Below are 20,871 nucleotides of genomic sequence, written 5' to 3' on the forward strand. Positions count from 1 at the left end.
GTGTTATTATCTTTATTTCACAGACAAGGAAACAGATACTTTTAAAGTATGACTATTGCCCTAACCGGTTTTGCTTGGTGGATATATAGAGCGCTGACCTGCAGATTCAAGGGTCCCAGGTTCAATTCCGGTCAAGGGCATGTACCTTGGTTACAGGCACATCCCAGTAGGGGGTGTGCAGGAGGCAGCTGATTTATGTTTCTCCCTTATCAATGTTTCTAATTCTCTCCCTCTCCCTTCCTCTCTGTAAAAAAAAAAAAAAAAAAATCAATAAATATATTTTAAAAAAATAAAGGATGACTGTTATAGGATGTGAATTATATTTCAATTTCTTAAAAGGTTAAAAACAAGAAATGCATGTAAAGTGTGGATATAAAAAGAGTCATCAGGCAGATAATCACCTTGAATGTGACTCCATTTGCACCCATAGTCTGGTAAGACTGAATAAACTCAAAGTACATATTGTAATATCATTTCCTTTACCTTAAATTGTAAAAATACTAAAATGTCAAAGTTTACCTTGCAAAAAAAGGTAGCCATTATTTCCCACATAATAAAACAAATATTTCCTTTTATTCCTATATATTCCCTCATTGGTGATGACTTTTTCACAAGCATGACTAAAATGAGAATGATTAAACATGACTAATATGAAGATGTTAAGGTCTCTATCAAGATTTTAAAAACCTCCAAATTTAGGAGTCCCTACTTGGAAGAAATTTACTATGTAAAATTAAAACTCCTAAGACAGGTACGTATGTAAGCAATTATTGACACAAATACTCACGTTTTGCTAAGCAAACACTCTCCATTATGTAACGGCATGATCTCCCCTGCTATTCCCTAGAATCTCCAGATGAGGTCTCTGCCTCGCTTCCTCACTGAAGGTCACAGCTCAGAAACTCCCTGAGGCTGATTCTTCAAGATGTGCTACACCTAGGGTGCCCACCCTGGAAATGCTGCCCCACTGTGGGTGTGAGGACACTCACACGATAGTGCCGTCATTGACGATACCCCCAAAACCCCACTACTCACAAATCCTAATAATGGTGGGGTGGAGGGAGCAATTCAGTTTAGGAATACTGTATGATGTATAATGTACTGATTAAAGCTATGGGCCTGGGGTTGAACAGAGATCTGTCTCTGCTTTCACTTCATTCGCTCTGATCAGCCAGCTGTATGATACTGGCCATATCACTTTCCTCATTTATACAATAGAGATGGTAATACTACCTCACAGGGTTTTAGTGAGAATTACATTAACTAATGTGTATAATGCACTTACTTCAATAAACAAAGGCTATTATTATTATTACTATCCAAAGATGCATTTTTAAAAAGTCACCTCGCCTGGCTGGTGGTGCTCAGTGGCTAAGCATGGACCTATGAACTGGGCTCAATCCTGAATATGGGGTGTGCAAGAGGCAGATGATCAATGATTCTCAGCATTGATGTTTCTACATCTCTCTCCCTCTCCCTTCCTCTCTGAAATCAATAAAAATGTATTTGAAAAGTCACTTCTAAACCACCCATCTACACTGTCTCTATCTACACAGTGAATCCATAAGGCAATTGTCAATTTCAGATGATATTCTACTTGGTCCTCTATGGGTCAGACCAAGAGACAACCCAAATACCTACTAAACAACAGGAACCAGGAAACCTTTTCTGATAAAATGAATAATATAAGCCTCAAGGTTTTTTTTGCTTAAAGAGTTTTTGGTTTCTTTGTTCTCTTTCTCAATTGTAAAAGTAATAGATGAAAAAAATATTAATTAACAATTTTAAACAATATGTAAATATACATATGTAACACATATATACAATATATAGAACATTGAAAAAACAAAGAGAAACTAAAATAAAGCACTCATATTTCACAACTCAGGGGCAATCTAATATTTTGGTGTGTTTCTATTTCATTTTTATTAAATTAAGCTAAAATTTTATACATAGATAATACATGTTGCACTTTATAGTTGACATAATTTGATATCCTGAAGTTTTTCACTTAGTATACTATAAACATTTCATTTAATATATTTCATAAATAATCCCATCGCATGAATAGTATTGTGTAATATGGGAACATTTAAATTAACCATTTCTTCTCTGTGGAGGCTTTAGGGTGTTTCCAATATTCAATTGCAACTTACATGTTCTGAGTTCCAAAAACATATACATATGTTTACATATATGTATGTGTGTGTGTATATATGTAAGTATGTTTATGTATAGTATGAGCTCATAAAAGAATAGAAACATATGTGTATGGGGGTGGATGCCTGTGGGGGTGAGATTATTGGGCTGGACCAAGAATGTGCACTTTTATTTTACATACTCCTTTACTGTTTAAATCCTTTACAGCAAGCAAAGGTGAGTTTTGTAGTTAATTGCTTAAATTAAACAAAGGAATGAAGGAGAAGAGGGAGAAAAGGAAGGGAGGGTGAAGGGTAGAAGTAGAAAAGGGAAAGAAGGGAGGGAAGGAGGAAGAGAGGAGGCAGGGGTAATAAAAACCCTTGCATCAATTCCATTTGTAAAGGTCCTGGGAGATCAAGAGCCACAAGAAGCATCTAAACAATATGTCCCCTTACATCTTTTGTAAAACAAAGAAAAGTACAGACATGTAAATAAGACAATAGGTATATTTGGAATTTCTCTGAGCAAAAATAAAAATAAAAATAGCAAACTGTAAATGATCCCAACCCAACTTACTGATCGATTTTGGATTCTGTGGTAGTTCCAGCTTTGTCTTTCAGTTTGATTGTGATGGTCCCTCTTCTTACGTTCTTGTTCCAAGTTATAATGTCCACAAAGTAATGATATACTGCAAACGCAGGAGAAAACATGGTAAGAGAGAGATACTCCCAACTGCTGTACTAAAGGGCCAGTTCCTAAAAACCCAACCTCCCCACTAACTGAGTCTCTTTAAATTCCTCTCTAGTTTCTCTGCCAACATCACGGCAGAATTTTCTAAAACTCCTTTCTATTCCCTTTGGTAAAGATGACTTGAGTGACAGCAGAACCCAATGGTATCCAGTCGCCATGTTTAGGCATCACAGTTGAAACAGTGCTCCCACCTATTGAACCTATTGCTGAGTGACAAGTTCACTTCAATCCCTGCCCATTTTAGAATAAACCAAGCAGGTGGCCATTCAGAGACCCCCACAGCTGTCAAGGTCTTCCCCAGCCTGGGCCACATCCACAGCGATTCAGCCTCCCTCTTCACTTCTTTGGTCATGCCACCCCACCTGCACTGCCAAGCTCCCTCTTGGTCCTGAGCCTTCCCCTCACTTGGGCACTCCTTTGCCACCTTTGCCAACTCATCCATCAGGTTTCAGCTTAATGTCACTTTGTCCAGGAGGCCTTCATTGACCATCAGATTAAGTCAGGTCTACCTCTTGAAATTCTTATCATGCTCTGGGATTCTCCCAGTATTAATCAGCACACTTTACGGTATTTTTAAAATGCAAGAAAGAAAATGATAATCAAAATGTGGTAAATGAATGGGTACATTCTATTATAAATATTGCCTGAATAGTGTCTTATGGAGTTACAAAAAAAACGATAAAACTAAAATATACTACAACAATAAGTGGGAAGGAATAAAGGAACTATTATTCCTCATATAATCTCAGCAATAACACCTTATAGACACCCATTAAATTCCTACTCAATAAATGAGAGTGACTGATGTGTTCAGAGAACTCTTCTTCCTCCCCACTCATTGTTCAATGTGGTCAAGTATGCTTTGGGAAGATGGGATCCCACTATGGCATTCAAATTTGTTATCTCTTGGTCAGACTTGTAGAGAAGGGGAAGAGGCTCAGGGAGACGGCTGAACCACAAAGGAGTAAGGTAAGCCCTGGAGTTGCCATTTTATGACCCATTCTTGCCCAAGGGCCTGCTCCATTTGGGCCTGGCAGACACAAAACCCTTGGCTGCCATATGTGGCTCTAAAGAAGGAGGGAAACCCAGTGATCTGCAGCCTCTTTATAAGTGTTGCTCCCAAGAAAAGTGAAAAGGGAGATAAGATTATAAGACATACATCTGCAGGGGCAAATTCCTTGCTTGTCAGGCCATCTTATCTATTATCCCATTTAGCTCCCATCTGGAATACCCAATCTCTCAATGTCTTTTGAAGGTCATCATAGTTGCTTTAGAGGTGGAGATGATCCACCCGTAGATGTGGCTGACACCTGATTTTTCCTAGAGCCATTCTCAAGCAATTCTCTGGAAGATGTTAGTGATTACAATGGCCAGCCAATGAAGCTAACAGCTTTGTTGATATTTCAATCCTTATTACCCAGAAGATAGACATTCTTATCCCCATTTAACCTAGCAGGACATTGAGACTCAGCGAGGTCAAATGTCTTGAGTAAGGTCGCACAGTGATGATGTAGTTTCAGGATTCAACCTAGGTCTTTCCAGCTCCAAAGTCCACACTGCACGATGGCTGCATTTACTAAGAAGTAGCTGGGAAGTTGAGACTCAGCCATTCCAAAAATAAAGGGGGTGGGCAAAAGCAACAACCACATCCACCACTCACTGCAGAACGGTTTCTCATCAGCTGTGTCAAAGTATGCTTTAGTCATTGGAGGGTCTTTCTCCGTTAAGTAGTCTTTCGAATTATCAGCATAATAGCCTACAAAACAAGTTGGAAAAGTGTAACGGTAACATGTATTACATAAACGTAAAAGCAGGTGGGGAGGCAGCAAGAACAGCGAGTGTGGCTTCCATTCCCACTGAGATAATTTCCCTCATGCCTCATGGTGAGGACCCAAAGAGCCACCAGGGCATTGTCTGCCTAGCACCCACCACACTCTGCTCACTACCCGATCCGATCCCTAAGAGCTGGGACATGCAAAAGAGCCCTACCGTGGTTTTTCCTTCCTTCCCACCAACATTATGTCACCCAGCCTGGTTCTCAGTAGCATAGGTGGAAAAGTGGAGCAGACTAAAAATAGTGCTGATATTTTCCCATAATACATTCATTGTATAGCTTAAATAGATTCGGGGACCTAGAACAGCATCACTTCTGCAAAGCAATGTGCTTTCTTGAACTGCAATCTAGCCCCTAACCTGCATACAACCTGGGTTTGCCAAGAGACTATGTCATCAAGCAGGTGAATGTCCTCCTTCACGCGTGTGACTTCAGGAAGGAGATTGAGTGCCCTCAGAACATCAGTGCGGCCTCGCTCTCTCTTCTCTGTCCCCACTCCTATGGAACTGCCTCTGCCTTCTGACTTGAACTGGGGAGGGACCCAGGCATCAGTATTTTTTTAAAGCTCTCTAGGTGATTCCAATGCATAATCAGGGTTGAGAATCCCTTGTCTACAGAACGCCCTGACATTAACTTGGGTTTTTCCTTTGGGAGCAATTAGAAAATTCTCATAACTCTCTGGTTCCAAGGTCTGCACCACCTGAAATGTATTAGCAAATATCACAGCAGCCTCCAGCTTATCCATCATGCCTTCCCACCCCTGTACAATGCACACGAGAGTCAGTATGCTATGAGGGCACTTACAGACACACAACTTGTTGGAAGGAATAATTCTGCAAGGCTCATGTAATCAAAGGGATCAAAGAGGTTGTATGCAAGGAGAGGGTATTCCTGTCCCCAAGGGAGCAGGTTACATAAATGATTGTGCCCTGGGTGGGCTTAGAAACTTTTCTGGAACCTTCTTTTTCATGCTAGAATAGAGTGTCCAGAGAGGTTACTCTGAAATCCTATGCAGGTTGCTTTTCTAACATTTATTAGAAGACCCCAGAGTACTTTACAAAACAAATTGGCTAGAAAAAGCTGACTGTATAAGTTTTCCAAGAGCACACAATTTCCAGGCTTATTTTTAGATAGTAAAATAGTGCTGGGATTCCTACCAAAAATTTGCTCTTTGTTAACCAGAAGAAAAACTGCTTGTTGGACTTACCCAGGAGTGGACAGGACTCCTTTTGTGGTATGCCACAGCTGACACACTTGCCATTCCTGTAATCCCTGTAGGAGTTGCAGGGATATGCGGTGACCGTGCAGTTCTCTCTCAGGGAAGAGAGGTACAGGAACACGGACTTCTGGTGGTCACACTTAAAGTACTGCATTCCTGGGTTGTGAAAGGAATAGTTAAAGAGTAGAGCAGTTGTAGCATTTAAAAACAGTATATCACATATGGTATGTGTATACACACACACACACACACACACACACACACACACACACGTAAACACAATTTGTCATCTCTCTTATATACCAGGTACTGTACTAACAACTACAGTATATTCTATTCCATTCAATCCTTATGAAATTCTATATTCTATTCCATTCAATCCATAGATCAGAATTCATGCTAACAAATGACAGGAGAAAAGATGACAGGCATGATTGTCCCATTTTATGTAGCAGGACTTTGAGACTCAGAGAGGTTAAATGACTGGACCAAGGTCACACAGTTATTATGTGGTAGAATCAGGACTCAACCTATGTCCTTCTTTTGTCAGTGAAATGGAGAAGAAAAATTCAGTGGTAGTCAGAGATTCCCCAGAGATTTTTAGCAGAAGATTAGCATGCAAGTACATTTAAACTATTCAAGATATCAAAAAAAGAAGCCATGGGGGAGAGGGGAGGAGGGAAATGATAGAGGAATATCCTCAAGATGGGAAGGAGCCGGGACCGGTTTGGCTCAATGGATAGAGCGTCCGGTTGGGGACTGAAAGGTCCCGGGTTCGATTCCGGTCAAGGGCATGTACCTTGGTTGCGGGCATATCCCCAGTGGGGGGTGTGCAAGAGGCAGCTGGTCGATGACTCTCTCTCATCGATGTTTCTAGCTCTCTATCTCTCTCCCTTCCTCTCTGTACAAAATCAATAAAATATATATTAAAAAAAAAAAAAAAAAAAAAAAAAAAAAAAAGATGGGAAGGAAGAAAAGATAGCTTTGGGAAAGAATTATGGATGACTCCACCCTGGGTCTGGATGAAGTCACTCAGAAAATGTCCTAAAGATGGGTAATCAATGGAGGTAAGAGGTAAGGATCTGAATGGGAAACCGAACCCCATGAAAAGAGGAGTTATGTCTATGAGCTAGTAGTTTGTAGAGGCACTGAGTGCTGGAGTCAGAACATTTCCTCTTTCTCCAAAGTTCTCTTATGCCCACTTAGGAAGCCAATATTTATTTGTTATTCCTAGATCTCCCACTTGCAAAAACAATGAAGTAACAATACAGAGGATGTCCTTTATAAGCAGAGCATGTTATCTTTGTCTGTTCATGGATATAGTTACACTATATCACACAGGACAGGACTGCTTACCATTTATGGTACCATATGGTTGGCTCTTTTATGCCATTACATTGGGATCATTTTCAAAAACTACATTATTTCCATGGGGCCATATATATATATATATATATATAGCTACCATTTTGTAATAAGATAATCTTTTTCTACAATTATTTCCAGGATTGTTTAACTTTCTTTAGCAATAGTGAAATAAATATTTAGAATACTGAGGGATAAGTTTTTCATTTGGTCACACACTACACTTTTATGTTGTCCTCCAATGACCCATTTTTGTGTTGTGAGGTTTTTCCCATTATAAAAGTAATATATGCTCAATTTAGAAAAAAAAAAAATAATGAAGTGAAAATCTCATAGTAGTCTAATGACTAGAGATCACCCTAATAATTGTTTGGAGCATTTAAATTTAGTCTTCTTTTCTATACTTACACCTGTACAAATACACAGCCTACTTAATAAAAGCCTAATATGCAAATCGACCAAATAGCGGAATGACCAACAGAACATCAGGTCACTATGATGCACAATGACCACCAGGGGGCAGACACTCAATGCAGGAGCTGCCCCAAGCCCACAGGCCTCAGGCCAGCTAAGGCAGGTGCCAGCAGGGGCCCCCCCAATCACCCCACCAGTCTCCCCACAGATCAGCCCTGATTACTGGCCAGGTCTAGGGACCCTACCTGTACAAGAACTTCATACACTGGGCCTCTAGTTTTATATAATAAATCCTAATATGCTAAGTTGGCCATTCAACCAATCAAAGTGTAATATGCTAATGATATGCTAAAGTTACACAACCACTCGCTATGATGTACACTGACCACCAGGGGGCAGACAGTTGACCAGTTGTTATGACATACACTGACCACCAGAGGAACAGATGCTCCAACTGGTAGGTTAGCTTGCTGCTGGGTCCAGTGATTGGAGACTGAGATGGGCTGGACATGCCCTGGAGCCTTCCCATATCCCTCCCCAGCTGGCCAACCTTTTGCATCCCTCTCTGGCCCCAATTGTGCACTGATGGGGTCCCTCAGTCTGGCCTGTGCCTTCTCACAATCTGGGACCCCTTGGGGGATGTCAGAGAGCCGATTTCGGCCCAATCCCGCAGGCCAGGCTGAGGCACCCCACTGGTGCACGAATTCATGCACCAGGCCTCTAGTTTAAAAATAAGTTAGGATCAGACTATAGAGTTTTTATCTTTTTCTTTTTAACATCATATTGCAAACATTTTCATTAATCTCTAAAATATGATTTTTAACATTATATTCTTTTGTGTAGGTGTGCCATATTCATTTAATAATTTTCCTATGTTGGACATTTAGATTAATTCCTTAAAAATTAACTATTATAAACATCACTGTTATTGAATACCTTTGCACTCTAATTTTTGTCTACATTTTCTATTATTTCTCTAAGAGAGATTTCTAGGTCAAAAACACATCTTTTCAAGAAGGACAGATAACTTGTAACAGCTTTTAATCATTTGGTTATAGTTATTAACCAAATGTATATTTAAGTAATAATTATAGTTTGTAACATATTTATACCACTTCTACTTTCTCAGGAATCTTTTTTACTAATAACTACCCCACATAGGATATCAGATTTTTAAAATATGCTTTTTAAAAACCACTATTTTACAAAATATAAAGTATCTGAACTTACCTCCAAATATTGTTTTGGGGCAACCAGGTTGATCCAATCCTCCATTTGGATAGAAGTCTATGTTTCCTAATGGCTCCTTGTAGCCCAGTGCTAAAAGAGAATATGCTATGCTTTATACTGTTTTGAACTTTGCACATCTCATAGTTCATTTGCCTGCAGGATATGGGCAAGTGCTGTGTTGTTGTTGTTATTGTTGTGACTATTATTATACCTACTTAAATATTTTGCCCAAGGTTACCTAGCTAGTTAAAGAGCATCATTGCTGCACACAAACACACACACACACACTCTAATAGGAGACTATGAAGATAATGATGGAATTTATTTCTGATATTTATAAAGACATAAGACGGCTTGGTCACTCATTCACTTTAAGGCTGATAAAAAGAACCCCATGAAATGAAGAGCTATGTCTGTAAACTAGTGGTTTGGAGAGGTACTGAATGCTGGAGTCAGATCAACATCTCTATCTCTTTTTCTTTTCTTTTTTTCTTTTTTTTTTTGTTAATCCTCACCCTTACCCTAGGATATTCTTTCCATTGATTCTTAGAGAAAGTGGAAAGGAGGGAAGGAAGAAGGGAGGGAGAAAAACATTGATATGAAAGAGACACATGGATTGGTTGTCTCCCACACACACCCCAATTGGGGTCAGGGATCGAATCTGCAACCCAGGAACCCAGCCTTGATGGGAAATCAAACCCTTGATCCTTTGGTGTGTGGGCCAATGCTTTAACCACTAAGCAACACCAACCAGAGCTATACTTTTCTTCTTTATATTTGTCTGAAACTCTCTATTTCCTGAGCCTCTACTTGCATTTGTGTAAATCTTTAATGAATAAGAAACTGGGAAAAATGAACTTTTACTTAGTAGAAAAAAACTCTTTAAAAAATTGGGATTTAAGATGGCAAAGAGATTGGAAACTCTTCCAGAAAACAGGGACCTAAAAAATTATCTATATATAGCCGAAACCGGTTTGGCTCAAGGGATAGAGCATTGGCTTGGGGACTGAAAGGTCCTGGGTTTGATTCCGGTCAAGGGCATGTACCTTGGTTGCGGGCATATCCCCAGTAGGGGTTGTGCAAGAGGCAGCTGATCGATGACTCTCTCTCATCGATGTTTCTAACTCTCTATCTATCTCCCTTCCTCTCTGTACAAAATCAATAAAATACCCCAATATATATATTTTTAAAAATATCTATATATATATAAAAGCCTAAGCAACTATTATGACCAGTCAACTGGTCGCTATGATGCACACTAACCATGAGGGGGCAGATGCTCAATGCAGGAGCTGTCCGCTGGTGGTCAGTGCACTCTCACAGCCAACCTCCTGTGGCCCAGCCAACCTCCTGCTGTTCCTCCCACTGGCCGGCAGGCCACGATCACCAGCCAGGCCGAGGGACCCCATCTGTACACAAATTCATGCACTAGGCCTCTAGTAGATTTAATAACTGCTTATTCTCTTTAACCTTAAGACCCCAAATAATCAGTAAAACATTTGATTAAAAATATTATTTATATATGTATATAAATAATGTTTACATCATTGCAATGATAAAAGTTATTATATATTGAGAACTTGTATGTGTTTGTGGGCATGATATGAGGTGTTTTACACACTTTCTAACTTTACAATGTCTGCAAAGTAGCCATTGGTAAGTTCAGGTGAAGTAACTTACAGATGAAGAGACTGAGGCTCAGAGGACTTCAGGGACAAACATGACCCACTAGAAAGAACAAAATCTGGGATTTGAGTCCATCTCTGCCTACTACAAAGTTTATAGGCCTCAAATGTCACTTTCTCTACAAAAATAAAAGATGAATTGCTCTATTCCACCAAGCATTAAGATGGCAGTGAGGTGCTACCCTTAAGATAATACTCTGCAACTGCATGGTAAGAATACAGCTGTTTCACAGAAACATTTTTTCTAAGGCAAACCATTGCTGAATACCACATCGAGAAAGATTATTTTTTAAGGTGGTTGTATCACAAAAAGGGTGTGCAATTAAATGGTCACTCTGCTCTATCCTCTCAGCCCTCCCCAAGTTCCTACTCCACCTTTTCTCTCGGAATGCTGGATATAAAGCCCCATTCTTAACGTCACCCAAACTCCATGATGCGCACCCAATCCCAGATAGGAAATCAGCGCCACAAAAGCTAGAAATGTCCAGGAAGGCCTATAGAGAGCTGGTAGTTCAGAATCAATCACTCTGTGTAGAGTTATAAAACACAGGACAGTGTGTTTCAGTTTAGGGAAATAATGAGAAAGAACCAACAAAAAACAGGAGATCATGCATGGAGATCCAGTTGTACATCTGGAAACATTTGTCCACAAGCTATGCAAAGCAGACAGTCCTTGATTGGTCAAGAAGACCACTTAAAAATAAGAAGAAATCCAGCCGCCTTGGCTCAGTGGTTGAGCGTCAACCTATGAACCAGGAGGTCACAGTTCGATTCCTGGTCAGGGCACATGCCCGGGTTGTGTGCTTGATCCACAGCGTGGGGAGTGCAGGAGGCAGCTGATCAATGATCCTTTCTCATCACTGATGGTTCTCTCTCTCTCTCTCTCTCTCTCCCTTCCTCTCTGAAATCAATTAAAAAAATTTTTTTAAATAAAAATAATAGGAAGAGATGACAAGAAAAGCACCTCCACTCCAGCAAGCGATCCTGGGTGCCTGTATCAAGATCCACAGAAACCTTCGCTTCCAGATTTCTGTGGATTTGGAACTCTGCCCGGGAGAAAAAGGGAACCTGGAGGAACCTGATCTGCCCCTGCATGGCAGTCCCCCAGGAGAAGACTCCACGGGAGTCTGGGTGAGGGGGGTCCCTGGCTCGCAAGCATGGGAATGTTACCGTCAATGTCGGAATGGATGACGTCCACGAACTGTGCATCACTGGGATCTAATCTGTCCTCGGGCGGTTTTCCGTTGAATAAAGGGCCAGCGGGGTCCAGGCCTGGAAAGAAAAACAGAGCTGGTGAGGCAAGCCCCACGCCATGAGTCACCTGCAGCTTTTGATCCCTCTCCTTGAAGAAGGCTCACAGGCTGCAGGGTACCCCCGAGTGGGCAAGCACCCACATTCTCATCCTGTTCCGTCAGACTCCTTTCCACAACCCTCCAGCCTTTTCCCACAGGAGAGGTGGCTCCCCTGGCAGAGTCCCCAGGACGGCATCCGGATTCCACCTGGAAGTATAGCTTGTGCTCAGCTCAGCAGCAGAGAGTACACAGACGTATGGGGGACAGGGGAGCATAAACTGGTTCCTCAGGAAAAAGCACTGGAGGGGGCATATAAAAAGCAAACACTATACTCACCTGTATCTTTATCTCGTTTTAAATGATCCAGGAACTTCCCTAAACCTTTTCTACTTCACAGTTTCAATTTGTATTCACATATACCAGCTCATAAGCTCCACATCACAAGCTTTGAGAGAGCCAGGGTAGCTATTATCTTTCTCATTTTACATATGAATGAACTGAGGTTCAGGGAGTTCAAGTGTCTTAACCAGAGCCACAGAGTCACAATGCAATCACCTCTCTCGGTGGAGCTCTCGGTTTTATTGCACTGGCTCTGGCAGGCGCGGTAGGAAAGAGTGAAACTCCCGTCAGCATGGTATCAGACCAGGTATCGAGGAGGGAAACAATGTGGGTGTCAGTTCCTACAGAACTGACCCATCCCATAAACGCCTGCACTGATTTCTTGCCCTTGGTCAATGTCAGCTGGGCGTTCCTCACCTTCATTATGAAACAGCTGTAAAAACAAGACAGCAGCTCCCATGACGCTATACCCACAAAATAAAAACTTTAAACTAAAAAGAAAACAAACAAAAACAAACACCAGAGGTTCCAACAGGCCCCGCTTACTAGAAGCCTGCAGCGAAGAAACTTTCAAGGGACTTAGTGAAGATTTTATCTACGAATGTCATGTTAAATGACAACTCCCCCTTTCCTGATGTTTCATATACAAAATTTAAGTGATAGTGTAGTTGCCTCAACTTTGCAGGATCTAACCTCAAATTCTCCGTTTCTACCCTCTCAACACTCTTGCTTCCTTGAGGCTTATCTTTTTATGATATTTCCTTAGCTCCTTCTCTACCCTTACCCCTAGCTTTTCTTATTTTTCTGTCTGCTCCCAATGAAACTGATGAGGGAGAAGATGGATGATCACCCAGGCACCCAGGTCCGCAGGATCCTCTCAACAACAACAAAAAAAGAGAAGCTTCTGAAACTGGTTTGGCTCAGTGGATAGAGCGTCAGCCTGCGGAGTGAAAGGTCCCAGGTTCGATTCCCGTCAAGGGCATGTACTTTGGTTGTGGGCACATCCCCAGTAAGGGGTGTGAAAAAGCAGCTGATCAATGATTCTCTCATCGATGTATCTAACTCTATCCCCCTCTCTTCCTCTCTGTAAAAATCAATAAAATATATTTTTAAAGAGAGAGAGAGAGAGAGAGAGAGAGAGAGAGAGAGAGAGAGAGAGATGCATAACCTTGCAAAGTGTGTGCTGGGGAAGCTTGCTCTGCCCAGAAGACAGCACCACTTCCGGTGTAAGAAAATGAATAGTGAGAGCCCAGTTTACAGCAGCCTCCAGACTCACAGTTGATAAATCGGCTTGCTATATAAAGTCCAAAGTGGCAATTTTAAAAGTCATAAAGACGCTGTTAATAATTACACCAGGACCCAAGGCACAAATGAGGACTGTCACAATGAACTTGGACATAATGCTCTCCTTAGTGATAAGCCATAGCAAATAATGAGTTTACAATGTCAGCCAAAAATCACAGGTAAGCTGTATGTGGTGTGGGCAGAGACCACTGGAGTCAGACAGATGTAACATGGAGCCCCAAAACTAATGCCAACCATCTGTGTGACCTCAGGCAGGTTCCATTACCTCGCTGAACCTCAGTTCCTTATCTGTAACATGGAGGTAGAATTAATAGCTACTTCAGAAGACCTATAAGAGGACTCCTAGATCTGAATTCAGAACATGTTGATATCCGCTGGTGATCATTTTTTTTTAATTTATAAAGGATTGAGTATTAAATTTAATGTATTATCAAGTGATGTGGGTACTTGAAATATTTTAAAATCTATTCATGTTCAGCCATCTTGTGTTGAAGAAATTAATGAAAAGTAAATGCAGAAGCTGTGCCTGGACAGGAAAAGCAAAAGGAAGGGCAGAAGGAAGAGAGGGACAGGGAAGAGATGAAGCAGCCATTCTGGCCTAGAAAATCAACAAACAGAACCATCCAATACTTGGCAGGTGGGAGTGCATTGTGTCGTTGGGTGTCAGGCCAGATTCCTACTCCACAATCCAGTGAGCCCACTCGGGCAAGGCAGAGGGAGATGAGTGGAAAAGGGAAATAAATGCTTGACCCCTGAAACTGCTCTCAGGGACGGCTGAGATTGACCCCGGGGCTCAGAGAAGATGAGGAATCAGGAGAATTTGGAGGAGTTAGTGTGGACCAATGGCTGAGTCCACGTCACAGAGCAGGGCCACGTGGGCGGAGAGTGGAAGGAAGGCAGGCTGGGAAAATTTCCATGGTCAGAGGCCAGGTCGCACGGCATTCACATTCAAAGCAGTTGTGGAACAGGTTTGCTGGGAGGCTGAAGGGCACAGCTGAGGGTTAAGTAGAATAAGCCAGTGGTGGTCTGGGACTAGTACTGGGGAGTAAATTTTGCTCATTTCTCCCTGAGCTTTGTGTCACTGATGTCAGGTTGGTAGCTTGAATTTAGGTGGGAGTATGTATACCATGGAAATCAGCAAAGGAGCACAAGCAAATTCAAGCCATCTGTTCTTTGGACCCAAAAGGAAAAAGGAAATATTTTTTTTTAGGTAAGAACATGTTTTCTAAAACATAATAACAGTTTTAAAAAGTAAAAAGAGCTTTGCTTCCCTAAGAAAGCAGGCAAATAAGAAACGGAGGGCAGCCGAAACCGGTTTGGCTCAGTGGATAGAGCTTCGACCTGCGGATTGAAAGGTCCCGGGTTCGATTCCCATCAAGGGCATGTACCTTGGTTGTGGGCATATCCCCAGTGGGGGATGTGCATGAAGCAGCTGGTTGATGATTTTCTCTCATCAATGTTTCTGACTCTCTATCCCTCTCTCTTCCTTTCTGTAAAAAAATCAATAAAAATATATTTAAAAGAAAGAAAGAAAGGAAGGAAGGAAGGAAGGAAGGAAGGAAGGAAGGAAGGAAGGAAGGAAGGAAGAAAGAAACGGAGGGCAACCTGGTTCAGAGTAAAAGTAAAAATAATGTGACGTCAAGTAACAACAAATGGTGTGTGTGTGTGTGTGTGTGTGAGAAAGAGAGAGAGAGAGAGAGAGAGAGAGAGAGAGAGAGAGAATGAATTACTTGCCCAGGGCTATCTGTCAACTTAAGCAGCACATTCAGACTTGTGACCCTAAAAATTTACCTCCTAAACTTTTTTAAGTTGCATCATTTACCTATCCCCTTCTTCCTTATTCTACCTTCCAGATTCCCTATAATTAAAATAGCTATCCCCATGTGAGTATGAATTCTGGGAAAGGTATAAATGGAAGAAGTCTGAAGGAGAAAGCCTCCTCCAGCCCTTCATCTGTAGCCCAGGAAAGTTACTAGCACATTAGACAAGAGAACCCAACACACGTTTGTTTGGGATTTGACCTGTTGTGTTGCTGAGCGTTTTTATTCAGTTTTAGCTTGAAAGCTAATATTCAGAAAGTACACCTAAGCAATCAAAATTCCCATCTCATTTTCCTATGGTGAAACTCCTGTTGTGCCTGGGGACAGAAATTTGTTAGGTATGTAGTGCCAGCTATTCTGGATTAAATGAGAGGAAGAAGGATATCTGCTTGAGGCACAGAGATCAAATACCCAAGAGACATGGCTGTTTTTCTAGTCACCACCAATCTTTTCCACAATTTGAAAGGTGCTTTGCATATACCTTATTAATTAATAACCTGAGGTCAACATTGGTATGGTTTTCCTTTTGCACAAGAGGACGCTAAATAATTGGAAGAAGATCTGGCTTTCAAGACAATGCCTTGGATTGCCTACATCATGCTCCCCTAGTGAACACCCTGCCCAGGCTCCGCATCCCATGTCCGTTCCCAGGAAGCCTTACCTGTGATTCTCCCCAGCTTCCCATTGTATGCCTCTCCAACAAACCCAGATATGTGGGCTCCTAGACTCACTCCAATCATGTAAATGTCGTCAAGAGACGCTCCTTTTGCCTGGAATTTCAAGAGATCAGTCATTCTAATTTGTGGGGGCCAAGGAGTTGACCACATTTGGAGAACTGTCCTATCTGTTGATTTCGGAGAAACACATCTAAGCACCTTATATCCATTATCTCACTGAAGTGCCACTACACCCTGGCAAAGTAAATGCTATTCATTTGGTTACACAGATGAGAAAACTGAGGCCTGGAGTAAAAGTGTTCTGCCCAAGGCCAGGCAGTGGGGAGGGGGTAGAGTAGCATTCAAAGCAGACTGTCCAACTCCAGTCCTGTGCCTAAAAATTGTGCCATGGTGTCTCCATTCATGTTTCTTCTAGAAACCAAGCCAGGACATCTGTAAAACCTTCTCAGTTGGGGAGAAGAGCAACAATACATTTTGATGAATTTTTTTTTTATATTCATGTTTGCTCAGTTAGATAAATTTTCCCTGCAGTGGGAAGGAACGGAGGGTAGGAGTGGGTCACATTGACCATAGTCTGCTGGGACAGCCTGTCACAAGTTGTTTGAATATTTACTTTTCCAGGGCTGTGGCTCAGGTGGGGAACTCTTATAAAACATATGCCGCTGGTAGACACAGTGACTCACTCTAAAAGAATCCTGATACCAGTCACTTTTTTTTTTTTCATAAAAGGGGCAATTCATGAGATCACTAAATGAAATTTAAGAGTTATTTAATCGCCCTAGCCGGTATGATCCAGTGGACTGACCAGTCACAGGTTCGATTTGGGTCAAAGGCACATCCTGGGTAGCAGGCTTGATCCCCCTTTGGGGTGTGCAGGAGGCAGCCAGTCAATGATTCTCTCTCATCATTGATGTTTCTATCTCTCTCCCTCTCCCTTCCTCTCATATATATATATATATATATATATATATATACACACACACACACACACACACACATATATATATATATATACATATATATATATACAATATATACATATATATGTGTGTATATACACACATATATATGTATATATATACTATATATATACATATATATATGTTTTGTTTTCTTTGTTTTGTTTTGTTTTGTTTTAAAGAGTTAGTCAGTCTTCTAAAGACATAAATCATACCTACACAGAAATCTCTCATCAGACCATGAATATCAGTTTTGGTTTTGGACAAAAAAGTCGCTACACTTTTGACATTTCTAGGAAGAGGAACAGCTGTAGATGTCAAAGACGATCTAATCATTGAAGCCAAGAAACTCCTAGACAGAACCTGACCTTCCCATAGGACAGCTTTACGTGAGTTAGAAAAATATGCCCCTTCCTAAGGACACTTTGCTGTCATTCGCTGGGAAGTTATTTTAACAAACATATAGGTCTACAATGGCAAGAATGCTCCCTTAGGTGGGCACCTTGTACAGTGAACAACCCCCACAACCATCCTTATGGGCTTTCCCTCTATCTCCCCTGGGGCTTATGTGGATCTGCAAAACAGTTCCCCAGTTCACTGCCGACACTCCTTGGCTTTAACTCTTCCCATAATGGGCCAGTTTCAATTTAGCCCTGAGTCATCCCTTACCAACAAGTGATCGATAAATTTCTTCAAGACTGTTGCTACTTTTCTGCACTTATCAGCAGCATGGTTGTATAGTATAGTTGTAGCTCCTCGATTCCAATCAACCACAATCACGTTCATGTCCTCTACGAAGAGCAAGCCCTCTACTAAGTCCCCTATCCAAACGGGAGGGGAGCCGGTTGGCCTGAATCCATGGATAATGAAGGTGGTTTTCTTGGTCACGTTCAAGTTCCCCAAAGTGGTGGAGTTGATGACTTGTGCGCAGGTCGGGTCTCTCCTTGTGTAGAGCATCAACTTTACCCGGAGTCCCGTGCCAACCACTGCACTGTGGAAGCTCAGGCGGGTGAATGAAGGACATGTTTCATCTGTGTCTGAAAATAAAAATTAGATGGTATCGTGACGGTTCTCTATTTAATGGAGCATCAAGTCCTACACTGGTGGGAGTTCTATGTGCCTTACAGCACCTAGCTATCAAGAGGCTAGATCTAGCCAAAACCGGTTTGGCTCAGTGGATAGAGCGTCGGCCTGGCCTGCGGAGTGAAAGGCCCCAGGTTCGATTCCGGTCAAGGGCATGTACCTTGGTTGTAGGCACATCCCCAGTGAGGGGTGTGCAGGAGGCAGCTGATTGGTGTTTCTCTCTCATCGATGTTTCTCTCTATCCATCTCTCTTCCTCTCTGTTAAAAAAAAAAATCAATAAAATATATATTTTTAAATATGTATATATATGTTGAACAGATAATATTAAAAAAAAAAAAAAAAAGGAGGCTAGATCTAGTTGCATGATGTTGCGAAGTCAAACCTGATTCAGAGTTCATATATAGTGACTTTTTTCATCAGGAAAACCATCTTTCCAAATTCTACCTTCTTCAAGGTCTAAACCCAAAGTCACTTTAATGAAGCCTTCTCAAACTCTCCCAGCTATAAGTACTGTCCCTCCTCCTGGAACTCCCCAAGCCCCTTTATGGACCTCATTGGCAGCACAAGGAAAATACTTTCAGGGGTGTATTATGGGTATTTATGTGTACATGTGTCTATTCTGCTAGACTGCAATCTCCTTGGAACGGTGTCTTATAATCTTGTGTATCCCTCACTGATTCCAGCACACAGTAGAGGGGTCAATAACTGAAGCTGCATGGTCCAAGCTACTGTTTCCTTTTCTGGGGCACCTGCCTAAGACAGCAGCAGAGAAGGGGATGTGCCTTGCCACGAGCCCAGTGGCATCTAAAACTGTTGACTGCGGGGGGTGTTGATGGACTGGTTTCTTTGTTCCTGAAAGCACCACTTTCAAACATTCATCTTGCTGAGTAGCTGTAAGGATGGACTTAGAGGAAAAGTTAGGGATAAGGAGGAAACAGCATAAATGGACCTGGAGCATCTTGTCATGGCAGAAAGTAAGGGAATGTTTAAAAACAAATCACAAGGATACGGGAGCCAACTTGAAGGGGCTTCCACTGGCCAGATCTGGGGTAATTTGAGCACAAAATAATTACAGTATTTTTCGGACCATAAGACGCACTTTTTTCCCCCCAGAAGTGAAGGGGAAAAGTCCCTGCGTCTTATGGTCCAAATATAGCCTACACATATACTTTAAAAAAAAAAAGTTTTTTTACTTGCCCGGCTCTGTGTGGTCTCTGTGCGCTTGCCCGGCTCTAAAATGGTTCTAAATGCTGCTGTTTACTTTACAGGGTTGATTACATGTGTTTATGACTGTGATGTTGGGTTTTAATGCACATAAAATATTTTAGGACACTATTTGTTTCAGAATCTTTTTTTCTTCACCAGTTCCAAGAGACAGGATTAAATTTTTCGGACCATAAGACCCACTTTTTTCCCCCCAGAAGTGAGGGGGAAAAGTCCCTGCGTCTTATGGTCCAAATATAGCCTACACATATACTTTAAAAAAAACATATGCCGCTGGTAGACACAGTGACTCACTCTAAAAGAATCCTGATACCAGTCACTTTTTTTTTTCTTTCATAAAAGGGGCAATTCATGAGATCACTAAATGAAATTTAAGAGTTATTTAATCGCCCTAGCCGGTATGATCCAGTGGACTGACCAGTCACAGGTTCGATTTGGGTCAAAGGCACATCCTGGGTAGCAGGCTTGATCCCCCTTTGGGGTGTGCAGGAGGCAGCCAGTCAATGATTCTCTCTCATCATTGATGTTTCTATCTCTCTCTGGGGATCAAGCCTACAACCCAGGCATGTGCCCTTGGCCAGAATCGAACCTGAAACCCTTCAGTCCACAGGCCAACACTCTATCTGAGCCAAACCAGCTTGGGCTGTTGTTCAGTTTTCTACCATATTTACTACTTTGTCCCTAATCACTAATAAGCAATCTGTGGGAGCTATTTTAAGACCACAAACACACACTCCTCCTCAGAACCCACCACCATTCAGCTCAGTATCCATATACTGGACGTAAGAGTCCTCCATTTACTTGTTTGGAATTATGTGTTCCTATTTTTTCCAAAGGCCTATACTTCAATAGCGTCCTTAATTATTTTGTGCTCAAATTATCCCAGATCTTGTGAGTGGAAGCCCCTTCAAGTTGGCTCCCGTATCCTTGTGATTTGTTTTTAAACAGTCCCTTACTTTCTGCCATGACAAGATGCTCCAGGTCCATCTATGCTGTTTCACTCTCTCTCCCTCTCCCTTCCTCTCTAAAATCAATAAAGAAATATATTAAAAAAAAAAAGCAAACCCTGAACAACACCTTGACTAGGTTATCCAAATGAACATTACCAATGAGGAGTAGATGGACAGCATGTGCCTTTAGCTATAATGCACTGAGAAGGACACAACATCACCTATGCAGTGTTTTGGTGGGGAATGCACAACCAGAAACTAACCATGAGGAAAAATCAGACAAACACAAAACGAGAAATATTCTATTTCTTTAAAAGGTCAATATCATAAATGACAAAGGCTGGAGAAATGTTCTAGGTTGAAGGAAACCAAGGAAAAAGGATAAATAAATGCAATATCTGGCCTTAGTTTGCATCCTATAATAAAAGGAAAAATAACTATAAAGGAAATTATTGGGCATTGACTAAATTGGGATATGGACACTAAGTTAGATAAAAGTTTGGTATCAATGTTAAATTAACTGAGGTTGAATAGGTAGTTAGAAATAAATTAAAGATCAAGTCGCAAGATAAGAGGGGTGATGGG

General features: G+C 41.5%; 1 protein-coding gene across 9 annotated transcripts in view; it reads right to left on the reverse strand.

Annotated features, from left to right (window-relative positions):
• LIPH (lipase H) overlaps positions 1 to 20,871 on the reverse strand; it is a 51,536-nt gene that overhangs the window by 16,799 nt on the left and 13,866 nt on the right. For 4 of the 9 annotated variants that reach the window (XR_004989314.2, XR_004989315.1, XM_036446119.2 and 1 more), the window contains exons 2-8: positions 17,698 to 18,065; positions 16,054 to 16,162; positions 11,807 to 11,908; positions 8,952 to 9,041; positions 5,931 to 6,098; positions 4,550 to 4,645; positions 2,716 to 2,827 (exon numbers count right to left, since the gene is read on the reverse strand). Coding sequence is in view for 7 of the 9 variants with exons in the window: in XM_036446119.2 (XP_036302012.1) it covers positions 2,716 to 2,827; positions 4,550 to 4,645; positions 5,931 to 6,098; positions 8,952 to 9,041; positions 11,807 to 11,908; positions 16,054 to 16,162; positions 17,698 to 18,065 (1,045 nt within the window). In the remaining 2 variants the exon portion in view is untranslated. The remainder of the gene's footprint in view (positions 1 to 2,715; positions 2,828 to 4,549; positions 4,646 to 5,930; positions 6,099 to 8,951; positions 9,042 to 11,806; positions 11,909 to 16,053; positions 16,163 to 17,697; positions 18,066 to 20,871) is intronic. The other 5 variants (XM_036446121.2, XM_036446117.2, XM_036446118.2 and 2 more) reach the window with 4 other exon arrangements.

This window comes from Pipistrellus kuhlii, unplaced genomic scaffold (genome assembly GCF_014108245.1).
Source record: "Pipistrellus kuhlii isolate mPipKuh1 unplaced genomic scaffold, mPipKuh1.p scaffold_m20_p_2, whole genome shotgun sequence".
In the NCBI taxonomy this organism is placed as follows: domain Eukaryota; kingdom Metazoa; phylum Chordata; class Mammalia; order Chiroptera; family Vespertilionidae; genus Pipistrellus; species Pipistrellus kuhlii.